General features: G+C 29.4%; 1 protein-coding gene across 3 annotated transcripts; it reads right to left on the minus strand.

Moving 5' to 3' along the window:
- Positions 1-1,652: 1,652 nt before the first annotated feature.
- Positions 1,653-15,282, minus strand: LOC117235967 (venom acid phosphatase Acph-1-like). Of its 3 annotated transcripts, none has more exons than XM_033498497.1 (7): positions 15,142-15,282; positions 7,409-7,535; positions 6,976-7,086; positions 6,249-6,514; positions 5,596-5,879; positions 4,978-5,186; positions 1,653-2,561 (listed from the first exon to the last, which is right to left on the minus strand). In XM_033498497.1, exons 1-7 carry the CDS (start codon positions 15,180-15,182, stop codon positions 2,325-2,327), a joined length of 1,275 nt encoding a protein of 424 aa, XP_033354388.1. In that variant the 5' UTR covers positions 15,183-15,282; the 3' UTR covers positions 1,653-2,324. The 3 variants fall into 3 exon arrangements, with proteins under 3 accessions (XP_033354388.1, XP_033354390.1, XP_033354391.1); XM_033498499.1 differs by lacking the exon at positions 15,142-15,282 and adding an exon at positions 12,580-12,950; XM_033498500.1 differs by lacking the exon at positions 15,142-15,282 and adding an exon at positions 8,373-8,492.
- Positions 15,283-15,308: the final 26 nt, after the last annotated feature.

The following is a 15,308-nucleotide window of genomic DNA, read 5'->3' on the forward strand; positions in this document are numbered from 1 at the left end:
CTTTAAAAATAAAACACGGTATGTGCGAATGTCAACGCAGACTGAAACTGGCATGAATGAAGATGATATGAAAATTGTTTTAAATTGTTAGTACCGGGAACCGCGAGAATTCATATGTTGAAATTCTGTCATAAATTCACAGTGACGCATAGATCTTTTTCGCGTGTGTCACTACTAGACAAAGAAATTAAGTTATGTAAGATTTCTTAAATCAATAACATATTTTCTAACGCTATTGGTTCTCACGAATAGAACTATATAATCGCACAGATACTTCAACCTTTGGTTTCCTTCTTATCGAGCTGACAATATATTAAAGGAGAAACGTAGCAACATACGAATAGGGAAAGAAGGAAAAAGAATATTGCGAGCTACAAAAGTAACAAGGATTTTTCAATGTTATACTGATTCTTAAATCGTTCATATTTAGTTTAATTCATCAACAAAATTATCATCCGCATTCTATAATGTAGCTTCCACCGTGCAGTTATTGCTATTGCATTAAACGCTAGAAATACTATAGTTTCCTTATTTTGGCACTTTTATTCTTAATATTTTTCGCTTTTAGTATTTTTAATCGCTTATCTTTGTTTCCGAATAATTACAGTTCTTGAAAATAACAACTTTTATCGATACGTTAATGCGTCACATATAATAAATTAATTAGTCCGTCTGCATATGTGGCATTAATTTAGATTAAGCCTACAATTTAGCGAATAAAATATTTTTGAGAATGGACTGTACGATAGCTACAAGATTTTCATATTATTATTATTATAGTATATTTACGATGGAAATTCCATAAGAAATGAAAATAAAATAAGTTGACTTATTATTTTTACAGCAGGTACTCCGCTTTAAATTCAGTTTTCTTGTTCGTTGTTGCTTTAAAGTAATAATGCCATGGATTGTGAAACTCGTCTTGTTACAAATTAAGACATAGCATTGCGAAAAAATAGATATTAATAGATATGCAAAAAAATGATCTTGGAATGAAGTTTAAGACGATTTTTAGGGAGCTTCTTTTATTATCATCAGATACGTATCTTGAAACTATTCGTTCTTATTCTTCTTATTCATTTTTTCTTAGCTTTAACAGCTGCTAAAATAATTTGCATGTTCGATTTAAACGAGTTACTCTGTATAAGTACATTATTTTAGTATTTCCTTTTGACGATCGATCTTTCTTTCTTCAATTATCAATTTTTATGAATACATCCGATATTGCGAGTATATAAATAATATATTATAATTTGAGCACCATCCTATATATTTGAAATTGTATATTTTTAAATAAAATCGATACTGCAAGTTGTGAATATAAGGGCATACAAATGAAATGAAACTAGACTTGTAGATTTTAAATGTATTTAATTGATGTTAGGTGAATTGATACATAATACATCGAATAAATATGTATTCAGAATGAAACAATGCATTTTCACTGTGAATATGTATATCAAGTCGTGCTTTGGTTACAAAATAAATAATCTATTAAATTAATCGCGCGTTAAATACTTTAATGAATTAAATACAAAATAATTATATAATGTGCATAAATATCATTGTATATTTAAATATATTTGAATACCTTTGTGGCCAATAATTTCTAATTTCTTTATAGTAAAATATAAATAATTAAATTGCAAAAATATCGGTGCTCTTTCATGTATATTTTTACACACATAAAATTTTATAAACTATGTCATCCCAGAAGTAACGTCGTTATTTATAAAATACATACGTACAGAAATTTTATAATATGCTTTCGATATACATAATATTTTCTGCCATTTAACTCGTCCAGACTCTGAATGGGAAAATGCAACAAACGTATATTTTAAATGTCAGAAGATATTAATAACGCTAATTACAATTTTGAGACGATGCTTTTGATGAACCATTAACGTTAATTTTCAGTTTGATATGGCATATTATTAAACATTCTACAAATACGAGAGAACCAAAGATACTAAAAAAGGGACAGAAACTTCGAATTTGAACGATAATACTGTTCTTTATTTGAAACAAATTCGTCAAATAACGTACCTTTTTAGTAGTATCAAATAAGTAAAAGGACGATATTACTTATAGGAAGAGCAAATATAATTAGAAATATGAATTACATTCCTCATGTCTAATCTTGTCGCATAAGATCAATGATATGTAATTAATATCGCTAATTTATAAATTAAAAGCTATTCTAAATTCATTTCTATTGTATATTACGCATTTATTATGTAACACTTCATTTTTAACATGAAGTTTTCTTTGGTTTCAAAGGAATGTAATTCATCTTTAACAATTACATTTTCATACACGTATTATTTACTTTCAATGATTCCTGCAGTTCTTATCAGATTGTATTTCAATAAACTCAATTCCTCGATTGACTTTCTGTCTACAAATGCTTGTGACAGACCTTTGTCGCAAATCAGTTCGTCGTTTGATGGCATCACTCCTTCTATCAACTGTAAATACTTGTCCAAAGGACAAAGTATCTCACATCCAGGTAGTTGAAGTTCTTTTGCTTCGGATGGAATGCCCAAGTAGTTAAGTACCTACGATGATAACAAATAATAGAAGATACATAAACAAATAATTTTAAGTAAACCAATATAGAAGATAAGAGTATAGAAGAGTAGGAGAGGAAGCAATAGTATATATAGGAGAACTCTATTTATTTGAATTTATCAGGAGATAAACAGTTTATGTAATTATGTAATTCGAGTTCATATAATAGAAGCTCGTTAACTATTATTATTTTCCGTTCACGTAACAACTCACGTTCAGATAAATATTAATCAACTAGAAGAAGTTCAGTTAATCCCTTAAAATCTACCTCCGTAACATTACTTTCGATAGATATACGATTGTCTTTTCTGTACTAGATTGATTCGGAGGGGACTATGCAGTAATGAGAAGATGGCTCGACTAAGAAAGGGAATTCTATTACTATATGTGTAACATAATCGCATAGACAAGCAGGTAGCATTTGGCCGAAAATTTTTCGATTCTCAACAATGCGAGGCAAAGAGAAACGAAATAGAGCAATATTCCTTTTGCCCCTGTGCCATTCTGCTGGCCATATTCTCATCTTTTTACAGCGCAGTAGTGGGATAACTCGTACGAATATCTAAAGAATATTTTTTGTTCGATTAGCTGAGGATTATCTTTGGAAGAGAGTTGTACACTTTCCATAATCTATCATATTGATTAGGTCGTTTTTCTGTATTGTTGAAGATAGAAGGCATCTTCGAAAAATTTTGCTCGATATGAATTTGTTAACATTTATGTAATAAAATAATAAAATAAAAATAGGCGATTACTTATTGCAATTTAATATGTCCTTAAGGGATTAACGGGACATTAATTAAAATTTCATTCGGATAAATAGAGTTCTACTGTATTAAGTAATGTTAATAAGATAGGTTACTAAAAAAGATATAGTAAGTAAAGATATAGTGAGGAAATAGGGAATAAAAAAAATGTAAATGAGAGAAGTTGAGCGAATGGGAGAAGTGAAAGGATGGTGTTGATAAATGTAGTGTACATATACTAGCTAGGATTCTATAGACAAAGCTAATTTCTTAGTCGCTAGGCTGAAGATAAAGAATATTATTTAGCGAACTAAGATAGAATGTAAAAATTATTTCAAATAAATATAATATTAAATATCTTGAATAAAGATTTTTTCGAAGTAGTAGAACATTAATTTAAATAAAATAAATAATCACTAAGAAAATTATTATCGTGGAAGATAATAACTTTCTATATAAAATTCTTGTATAATGATCCTTTTTTTGGAATATGATACAAAGATAATTACATACAATATTACTATGCCAGTATAGCATTGACTCGTTGCAAAAAGAATCTATTAACGAGGGGAGTAATTTTCTGAGTAATTGTCTCGGTTCTTTCGCTACTTAAATGTATCAGAGGTTCCATATTGTAGAGTAGAATAATTCATTCGATAATTATTTCTTTTTTATGTGTCATACTGTCATATTAATTAGATCTGATGTCTCATATTATCCGTATAAATCAAATTCATTTAAACATAGTCATATTTGGTATAAGTTCTATTCGCTAGACCGCGGCAATTTGAAAAGGATAATAAAATAATTGCAAACTAAAAGCTATAAAAATTGTATTCTTATTTTTGATGATTCATAGCTGATCGAGATATGATGAATAAGAAGCAACACAAAGTGTCGGAACAATTTCTATGAATGGCAGAACTAATTCCACGTCTATTAACAAGGCGTTTATTAATTGTAATTCTTCACGACTATTTATGTAAATATATACTTTCTAGCTATTATTAGAGTCAAAGGCTGAAAAATATTTTTTAGTGAGTTAATATTTTCAATTTTAAAAATTTCCTAAAATATTATTCTTTTAGTGTAGCTGTTAAATTTACACTAATTCGCTATCTGGATCTATCATATTCACTATACACACTGTACTATACACTATCGAAGATATTCCGTATCTAAATTCTTCGAACACTCTTCGTACAACAATCAAATGAATATCTAGCGTTGAAAAATTTTTTAATTAGCGACTAGCGTTAAAAGTTGATTGTACGAAATGTGAATATAAAAACAACATAGGGATCTCAGACTTTTAATAAGCAATAATTCACGTTATCACAACTATAAAAGTATCGAAGAATTAACGTTAACTTTAAATATGTTTGCAATATTGTATGCACATGTACACATATCAGAGGAAGCAAAGAAAATGAGAATATTAATGAGATCAGCTACTAATACATTTTATGATCGTTGACTTTAAACTCTGGTCGTTAATAAATAAGATATTCGTTTGTTATCGTCGTCAAAAGTCAATATTTATATGAATATCATAAATTAATATCGGCATCGGCATTAATTCGATGATACGCTGTCTTTGGAAATATTACTTTCATATAAAAATGTGGATGTGGTTTATGCACGTCTCATTACGTACCTTTACGTAGTAAGCGTTGTTGTTTTGATGAAGTTCCAATATAACAGAACTGGAATATTCGGGAACGTGTGGATAAAAAACTCCAAGAGCGTGCAAAACGGCGGCAACGTTACTTTCGTGTCCACTAAATAAATTAATTTTTCGTTCTCGATTTTGTGCACCGGTTACATGATTTAACATATGCCTTGTAACGATCCGGAGGAACGGACCTGAAATTGAAGTGGCAATTTAAATTGTAAAATCGAAGAAACACGATATAAAACAGCGATGGCGATTGGAAAAGTGCAAGCTCGATAAATCAGCGTGCAAACGATTTATTAATAACTAAACATTTTATAATTTAACGAAATAATAAAATTAGAATATATTCGACATGAAGTGGTACAAAAGGTGCATTTCAATAGCTTATAAAAATGTGAAGTTTATATATGCAATAATAATTGATATTATAAACAACAATAAAATGCACTGAAGTTGAACGAAAATGTAGAATAACAATGGGCAGAATTATAGTTTGACAGCGGTTACGTTTAAAATGGTTATACTACTACAAGATTTATAACAGAAGATAATTAGCAAGTTTAAGCTCAATGAATGTGCAAATACAAATTATATTACCTCCGTACAATCTTTTCAACAAAGGAGTCGAATTAGCGATGTTATACGAAAATATCGTTGCATTCAATAACTCTCCATTTGGAAATATTGCGTGTGACCATTCTGGTAAAGTAAGACCGAGAGAACTCTCGGCCATCAGTGTATGATATATGTAATACATATCCCATGGTGTAGATATGTTTTTACCAGTCCACTCTGTTAATTGTCTCATAAGTTTGCTATATTTCCCAATTTCCTGTTTTCCCGCCGGTGACTGCAATACTCTATTATATTCGATCGTAAACCTGTAATCGATAAATTAATATTATAGAAAGAGAAAAATTAAGTAAATTTTACATACTACGCTTACTACGTTTCTCTGTAAGAATAACATACACAAAATTGCATAATATTTCCATAAATTCTACGATAGCTTTGATACTTATTTGGATAATAGCAATTTTTATTGTATAAAAAATGGGCTTATATATAATTATCTGATCCTATCCACTAATTGTAAGTATGATTTGTATATCGAACAATCCTTAATTTCTGTTACAACTGAAATTTCATTTATTTATTAAATCTCGTTATCCTTTTTTCTTTCAGAAAATTTTTTACATATCGAATTGTAATACGATGTTATTATTATATAATGTCAGATTGTGACTTACAAAAGACAATCCTCTGGCAGAAAGAGATTATCCTCGTAGCGTCGTAAATATTTCGCGGGGATAGGTTGCCAATTTAGATCGTGATTCCATCGTTGCAAATTACTTGGCGGGAAGAGACCAGCGAGAACAAGTTGCAAAGACATTTTCGTTCTGTCATAATCTGAACTGATAGCTGAGACAGCTTCGCTTCTATAAACATCTCCGAGGAAGTGATCGTACCTCTGTCTCAAGAATTGTCCCAGTACATATTCTCTCATTTTGCCATTCTAAATTTCACATAAAATCAACATCCTTTTTATCAAAAATTCCTCAAGTATTTCATGTATATATAACATCATCATGTAATGCATTGAAACTGCTTTGTATTCACTTTCTTTTTTTGTAAGATTTGTCTTACGCGACAAATGCCATCAATGATGTTTGTCGCGTAAAACAAAATTAAACGACTTAAATCCAAATCATTATGGATCGTCTACGGTTCAAGAGTACTAAACGAGGGTTAATAAAATAGATGGAAATATTAAACTCTTACTCGTTTGAACAGATCATCAAACTTTCATTCCCTTAAACTATGTGTTATTAATATTCAAATTAAATTTTAGTATCAAGGACTAAAATTTTTAACGATCGATCAATTGCAATTGCCAGAAAGATGCTACTGCTTATAATGTTCAAGCTAGAAACTGTTCGAGGAACGACGAGAATTTAGAAGAGACGAGATACTCACGTTAGTTAACTGGCCCCGACCCATTGGATAAAAAGGATTATCCAGGTAAGGGTCGTTTGGATATTTTTCATCGTTAGTGGCATCGGGTGTCCTATCGCCATGACGGAATAACTGAAATTATACAAGGTACGTGTAAGATCCGTGATTAAGCTATCCTTTTAACTGATTTCGCTTTTTCACGAATGTGCCGTAACATTTGAATCACTCAAATTCGTATTTCATTTAAAATAACTTCAAATACTCGAGATTGATCAAGGATTATTGCGAGTAGACTGTTTCACGAAAAACCAGAACATATTATGACAAATTTCGAGCACGATTGCGTTGCTTATTTTAACTTAAAATTATTCAAAATTCGACATAAATCCTGAACGCTTGAACGAATGTCTCGGTACTAGGGAACGCGCTAAGTATAAATAACCGTAATTTTTACCACATTCACTAGTTTGAGCTCTGCTTGAACAGTTGTGATACCAATTATGGCAGCCAAAGCCACGACCATGTATATCGATACAAAATTCTTGAGATAATTAAACGAAACCATATTGTTCATGTTGGACCTGGAAGCAGTAAAAATGTTCGAATGAAATTTCTTCCATTAATAAAATAATTATTATTTTTTAGTTGGATAAACAGTAAGAACATTCTGTAAATATTTTCAATTTTTTTTGTTTGAACATTTGTTTGAACATTTGTTTCAAATTTGTTTGAACACTTTTATCTATATGTTTTTTTTAAATTGTCCCTATACAGTTCTCGTAAATCGTCCAAATACTGTAAGTCAGCATTTACCGGTTATCGGCAAGAATTTTAAGGATGCAACATGTTTCATTTGTTGATCAAATAAACAGCGTCATAAATCAAACAGTTAATAGCCATAAAAACAGTGAAGTATCAACGGATAGATTGAAGAATGGTCTTCTGCATATCTTTGCGCGAAAACATTAATTTTCAAGTGCATACTATTCTGTAAGCTATGCGAAGCAATGATTTAGCAAAAACCGGTATCTTATATTCATGGAATTTGTTATTTAAACAATGGCGAAAAATCTTAACGTAATGTTTTCTGCATGGAGAAACTACTATCTCCATAGAAAAATTGTAGTAATATTTTTATTATCAGATACCATTGTATCCACAAATTTTTATTTATATTTATCGATAATATCTTTTAATATATATATATATATTTTTTAATTTTAGTAATATACATATCTTATAATTTAATAATAATTCTTAATATATATATATAATTCAAAAAATTTTGAAGAAAAAAATTTGTGAAAGTAATTAAAAAAAATAATCACATAGTATATCTCTTATATTCAATGCAATTTTAATTTTATCGCCTCACTCTTTTTTTGTATTAGTATAGTGATAAACTGAAATACACTTACGTCTGCACAATTTAAATATCTATCGTAATGGTACACTGCAACAAGCAATTAATATCACTGTAGTATCGATTGTGAGACCAGCCAGTGAAATACTGGTCATGTTGCCTATGTGCAAATGATTTTAAAGGACAGTAATACGTCAAACGGACATATCTTTCTGTGGAATGGTTTCACAATCGCTGATTTCGGTGCCATTAGAATATGCATGGTATTTATACGAAATGGAAGTCCCCATTTTCAGGTTACATGCGAAACGCATTACATATGGGCCTTCATCATATAATTACACGCAGGACGATAAGAGAAACCGTATCAAGGTTTTTTAAATGATGACACGTGTTCCAAATGGTGGTCCTAAAAATGCTATGTCATGGGAATTAACAGGATTACTCATTAGGAAATATTCAAAGAACACCGAAATTTCCTAGCGGATCATTCCTTTTCCTTGTGTACTTTTTTTCCTTGAATCGTCATATATCTTATATATATGTATACAGGGAAAGTAATTAAGAAATACTATCTAAAATAAACATTTTAAATGAGTTATGACTATAATTACTACAAAGATAATATTACGAAGACACCGTTTTGTGTCTTTCCTTGTCTTTCATACATTAAACTTGACAAGTTAAAGTTAAAATATCTAATAGCTACGTAGATAAGTAGCTTAAGTATTAAATTTAGTAGCTAAATTTATGGTTTTTCGGCATAAATAACTTAATCTTTTTCTGTAGAGTATCCAGCTGGTACGACTAATGTTATAAAATAAGTGCTATTTAAAAAACTCAAGGTTAGTTTAATATCTCAGAAAGTATAAGATATTGGGAAATAAAATTGTATCCATCCGATAAGTCCCTTGAAATGCTAAATCATTCATTTAATACGTTTTTCGATAAAATCAATAGATAACGAGTTATTTTATATAATACTTCTTAACTCACTCTGTATACATATTGATTTATGTTATGTATACATGTTGATATTTCCTTGATTGTTCATTACACATTGGATAGCGTTTAAAAATTACCTTTAGTAAATGTTTAATGGTACAAACGATATGGAAATTTGCTATTGGATTATATTTATATACACAGCAATTACTAAAAGTATTTGCAGATATTCTTATTTTCTAATGAAACACTTTCTTTTATGAGATTTCACATTTCACTTTTAATATCAAAATTTCATAATCATATAACGTATTGGTATTGGTAAACGATACGCAATTTAATATACTTGGGCCGAATTAATCAATGTACAATGTACATATAATAAAATAAATACAATCGTGTACAAATACTTTTTATATCCACCATTAGATAAGTAGTGTACTATAACGAATCGAAAAATAGTGAAATAACACAATATGAATCTGGTTTAGCATTTCCATATAAATAGTGGAAGAAAAGATGTTCTTGTAATACGTGTGTCTGAATATTTCGTTTGTATAATTGATTTATTCTAGTTGTATATAGCAGGTATAACGTTAAGGAACGAAAACAAATAGTATGCAAAATGCAGTTGTCTCAAAGTCTAATAACTTGTACATTTTAGTGACAATGAGCGTCAACGTTTTATAGTCTTATCTGATATTTTATTCACTTCTTAAGCTTTTAGAGACAAACGTAACTTATTGTACGCTGTTTAGTACGTGGACAAACACACGAAAAGAGAGAAAGGAAAGAGATGTATTAAGACTTTTTACAAGATATAGGAATTATTCAGCAATTGTTCGTGCGTACTTTCTCGCAATATATTGATAATAATGACACAGCGAATAAATTATTCTTGGAAAAACTTATCGTTTCTATTGAATTGGTATTTCTATAAAGGTGATCCATGTTAGTTGATTAAATCTATATTTACTGATAGTGTAAATGACTGTAAATAATAAATTATAAGATACGTAACAATTTTCAAAGAAATAGCTTTATGACAATAATTATCTTTGCAAGTAGGATTGCTATTCGCTTACAATTTCGATTCTTTTATGAAATACGGAAGGCACGAATATTTTATCAACATAGAATTACGATAGACATTTATCAGGAGTTACTAGTATATATGAATAGAAATTATATCAGATTTATAATTACGAAATTTATATAAATAAAAACACGATTTTTTAGACTGATCCTTTCTTAATCGCGTGTTAATAATCAGATCGAATATCAGATTAATGTAATTAATCAATTTCTATTTCATTAGATTTTGTAGTATCACGAATTGGCTTTAATTGATTAAACTTAAACGCAACACGTGCAGCTTATCGCACAGTACTGCACGATTTTTATTACTATTTTTATTATTATAAAAGAAGAATACTAATATAGAGAAAGTTCTATTATATTATTCTTCTTCAAAAATCACTTGCAGCTGTCTTACGTATAAAAGGTAGGTGTCTGGTAAAATATCTATCAATTAATATATTAAGAATTAAAATTCAGTTGTATGTTATTTTTTTTAATGGGAATGATTATGTTTAAGAATACAATGTCATCTTGTTGGTCTATTTTATATACTTTGAATAAAAAGTATAAACTATTTTTAGTCCATATGTAAAATATGGTGAAGGTTACTTTCCATAATCATATGTTCAACATTTAGGTCAATAATTTAAAGAGAAAAAAATAAGATCTTAGAAAAACATATTTATAATACAAATGTACTACAGTTTTCTATAATAACTGATATTTTCGCTAATCAATTTAATATTAATTATCATGGTGACTTCTTTTCACCGATATAGTATATTTATACATATTAGTATATTTATGGTATAATTTAACATATCGAAATATGTTCGAAATCATCATATCATGATCGTTAAAGACTTCGTCTTTAGTAAATTTGATTTACTCCGCAAATTAACAACTGTACCATTGGATATTTTGAGGAGCGTAAGGATGTAGCACAATTGCAACTACACGTACAAGCAGTTGTGTAATTCTTTCGAAGCTTTGAAAAACTATAAAATCACGTAATCGGTTCGATCATTAGCTGAATCGTTAAACCATAAAATTTGCAGTTACTTAGAAACGATATTCATGAAAGATCGTACGATGATAAGTCGAGGATTTATACGAAAAATTAGCCAATCTGCGATTTTGCGGATACGGACTCGTAGTTACATAAATTCCGGTAGAATAATGAATACGAAACGAACACATTATACCTGTGTGACTGATATTTGATATACGATCAACAAAATCATTAATTTTCTCACGGCAAAGACACGCTGTCGCCTTCCTAGTTCTCTTCGCGTGTAATTATAAATAATCAGGCGATTGTGTGCGAAAATACGAAACTATAGCATAAGCATGGTATATATAAAAACTAGGTGAAGGAAAAAAAACGTGGCATTTAATTATTATTTGCAAGTTTCAATATTAGTTATTCTTTCACCGTATTTTTAAGACAACATGAATATCGAGAGTACACGATTGTTTCGAATTATTTTTGTGATAATGTGAGTAAATAATAAATATATTAAAATATAATAGCAATTATTTAAGGAATAAAGATTAAAGATTTTTTTTTTAAAGAATTCTTTTACTTAAGAATAAAGAGAATAGATTTACAAGAAAGGAATATAGTTTGGAGAATTCATTAAATATTACTCTTAAGTAGTATTAAATAGAATTGCAGTAGCACAGGGTGAAATTTTTAATATAAATAGCTTAAAATTGTATTAAATTATTCCATTCATACGAACATTCACCAAAAGTTATTTTTTCATTTCACGAAAGAATCTCCCCAAATAATGTTTAGTATATCGAGAATAATTCAGTTGTATGCATGTACTCTTTGTTCTCTGTATCATTGTTATACGCACTTCATTATTATGTTCCATTGTTATCAGTACAAAATGCTTGCTACTGTACATAAAAAGTTATTATCGTGCCTAACCGAAAATAATAATCTACAGACGAAAAGAAAGAAGAAAATTTGTATTTATCAAATCCTTATCTATATGTTAGCACTAGAAAACATTGAGAAGATTTTAAGAAGAAGCTGATCACTAGTATTAATAACAAAAGAATAACAAACTTTCGTTCGATATTTTTAATTGCTTGCTCTTCGTGGTTAATATTTAACACAAGAAAATATAAATCTAACACACAATTTCTTCATGATGTTTGAACGAAACGTCTACTTTCAAATATTATGCAGAAACGTATGCACTTTTAAAGAATTGACGTCTTACCTTTGTTTCCAGTTCAAATATCAACTGACGCCGAGCGTGGATTTGGAATTGATATATGTACAGGCAGGTTTCTAGCGCAACGTTCCAAATATTGCGTGTGAAATGTGAAAAAGTAAACTTTATCAAGCGCTAAGTTACACACATTCCTTGCATTTAAATGTTCAGTCTTGTTGATAGCTTACTTGCGTACTAATCGCAACACGAGCGCAGAAATGTATTATCTCAACAATTATTCGACCAGTAACTCACGATACTATCGTTAAATTGTTCGCGGTAAATATAAATCTGTACAATACTTAAACAAAAGAAATTAACCTCGTTGAACAAGATTAAGTTTCGAAATTTGATTTAAAAGTAAATCGACGATGATAACAGATAATATCATCTCATAGTGGAAGTAGGGAGGATAGATTTCTTGTTTGACGTAGTCTTCATAAAGATAACTGAAACACGCTAGTTTTAATCTAAGTATGAATACGTTAAGAAATGGTAATATTATCCGTTATTATAGCGTACCATGCATGTTTAGCACGTGGTCGTATGTTTTATCACGTGAACACAATCTTCAAACCTGAAAGTAGATGATAAGGTTTATGATTTGTGCTGTCACCAAACATGTTCCACTGATATGCAGAAAACTGGTTTGTGGAAACCCGGTTACCGATAAACAAAATGATCAGAAGAAATTTATATGGTTTTAATCATTTAGAGAAAGTCAAGATGAAATAAAATTTGATACCTTTCTCTTTTGAACAACTATTAACAAACATGATACCTGAAAATCAAACGAATCAACATATTGAACGAGTTGTAATTAGTGACGACTGTAGCGAAATAATTTTTTGTCTTCTGCAGAAATGTTAGACAATAGAATTTCTATACTTATGTTATAGTAATGTAAAAGTTAAAAAAAATATTTTCCAATATCATCGTTAATTAACGCTAAGAATATACGATTCATAGGCGTTGATTAGCAAAAATTACGAAGCGTCGCAATCGAAAATTCTGATTAATTTGTAAATATAAGTACACAATATGAAAATATGGAAAGTAATGATTATTCGCGAATTAATCACGTATTATTGATCAGTCTCTATGCACTGAGTTTCTATTAAGCATATGTCATGTTCGTTAATTATTATTTAACTAAAATATGTTATTAAAGTTTATCCTCTACGTATTTTTCTAATTTAATTTAATTCCTAATTTTAATTTTTCATTTGGATGAACATATGCAAGTACTCTTATTGAAATAATTGTCTGTCGGAATCGGAAAGCATATTCAAAATTTTATCGATAAAAAATAATAATCATTTAAATGACTATAAAAGTATGTCTCTACAAGTTGATTTATTTGTTCCTGTTAAATATATTTATCATATTATACTGCACATCTAATTTGTATCTAATGGATACATTACAAAATAATAAACATATGACATGCATATTCAGAAAGATGTATTTTTATATTTTTCTATGTATACAATATAAACGTAATTAAAAGTTTCTTTATCTGAAGGTAATATATATATTTAGAATTATACAGAGATTAGATTGCAAAATATCATTCATTGATTCCAAGAGTTATTAATTGCAAATGATATAATTTATAAACATTTCTATGTCGATAGGCTTGCGAAATATTGTAGTCTATTTTCAACTCGAACGTCTAATTTTTCGAAAAGAAAGTTCCACTCCTTTGATCAGATGCATTTCTGTCATAATTAGACTTACTTGTTAATTACGTTTCATTGTGAATTGTTCCGTGTCAAAATAAAAATTCTCGCCCGATAGCCCAAATAAATCATGGAGCATCGTGATTCCACCCCCTCTTAAAAAGTTCATTTTATCAAAATTACGTATTATCTGATGCAATTAATAAAAGTGAGATAGTGGAGGTTATCGTTCTTGATATTATAAACGTACGCTCTTTCATTTAGGAGATTTATTGTCACAAATAGAAACAAATTTATCTATCAGCTTCTTATCGACTATTTACAATTCTTACAACTGTTTTATCGAACAAATTACTACGACTTATCCCAGAGGATCTATAACAAAAATAGTTTACAAATTCAAAGGACCGATCTAGCTCTAAGAAAGTTAGTGAAATCGCCAATAATTTCTTGTCCTTCCAATATCCAAAATGAAAATGTCATGGGTTCTTGTATTACAAAAGGTGGAATTTATGATTCACTCGAGCCAAGTAATACTGTTTTCAAGCTATAGTTTTCACGTATTATGTGATATCGTCAGAATTCAATTGAAGGATGAATGATCTTTTGAAGAAAATATTGGAAATACAATTTTAAAGTGATACAACGAAAATGACGAGGAAGTCACGGTAGAGAAAAGAGGTAACGACGAACGAATCTTCGAATACGTTGTTCCTCAGAAGCATGATCCCTTAAAAATGATAAATTTTATTGTAATTAATTGATTAATTAATCGATTCAAACTCGCGTTAATAAAACGAAAACGTGAAAATAATAATATTAGGGGGAAAAATGCCGGTAAACGCTCACTATACGAGAAAGCAACAAACAATCAAGACGTTCTTACTTTGAACTGCGATACCTCCCATAAATCGGTGATAAACTCATACCATGGTATGTCACAAGATTAAACAATTTCGATCGAATGCGCTTTCATTTTATAAGATCCGTGATCTTTTGATTACGAAGCTTTATAACTGGAAGCGAACTGATTGCCAGGAATTGTACAAAGCC

Source organism: Bombus vosnesenskii, unplaced genomic scaffold (genome assembly GCF_011952255.1).
Source record: "Bombus vosnesenskii isolate JDL3184/JDL3185 unplaced genomic scaffold, Bvos_JDL3184-5_v1.1 scf7180000013334, whole genome shotgun sequence".
Taxonomy (NCBI): Eukaryota; Metazoa; Arthropoda; class Insecta; order Hymenoptera; family Apidae; genus Bombus; species Bombus vosnesenskii.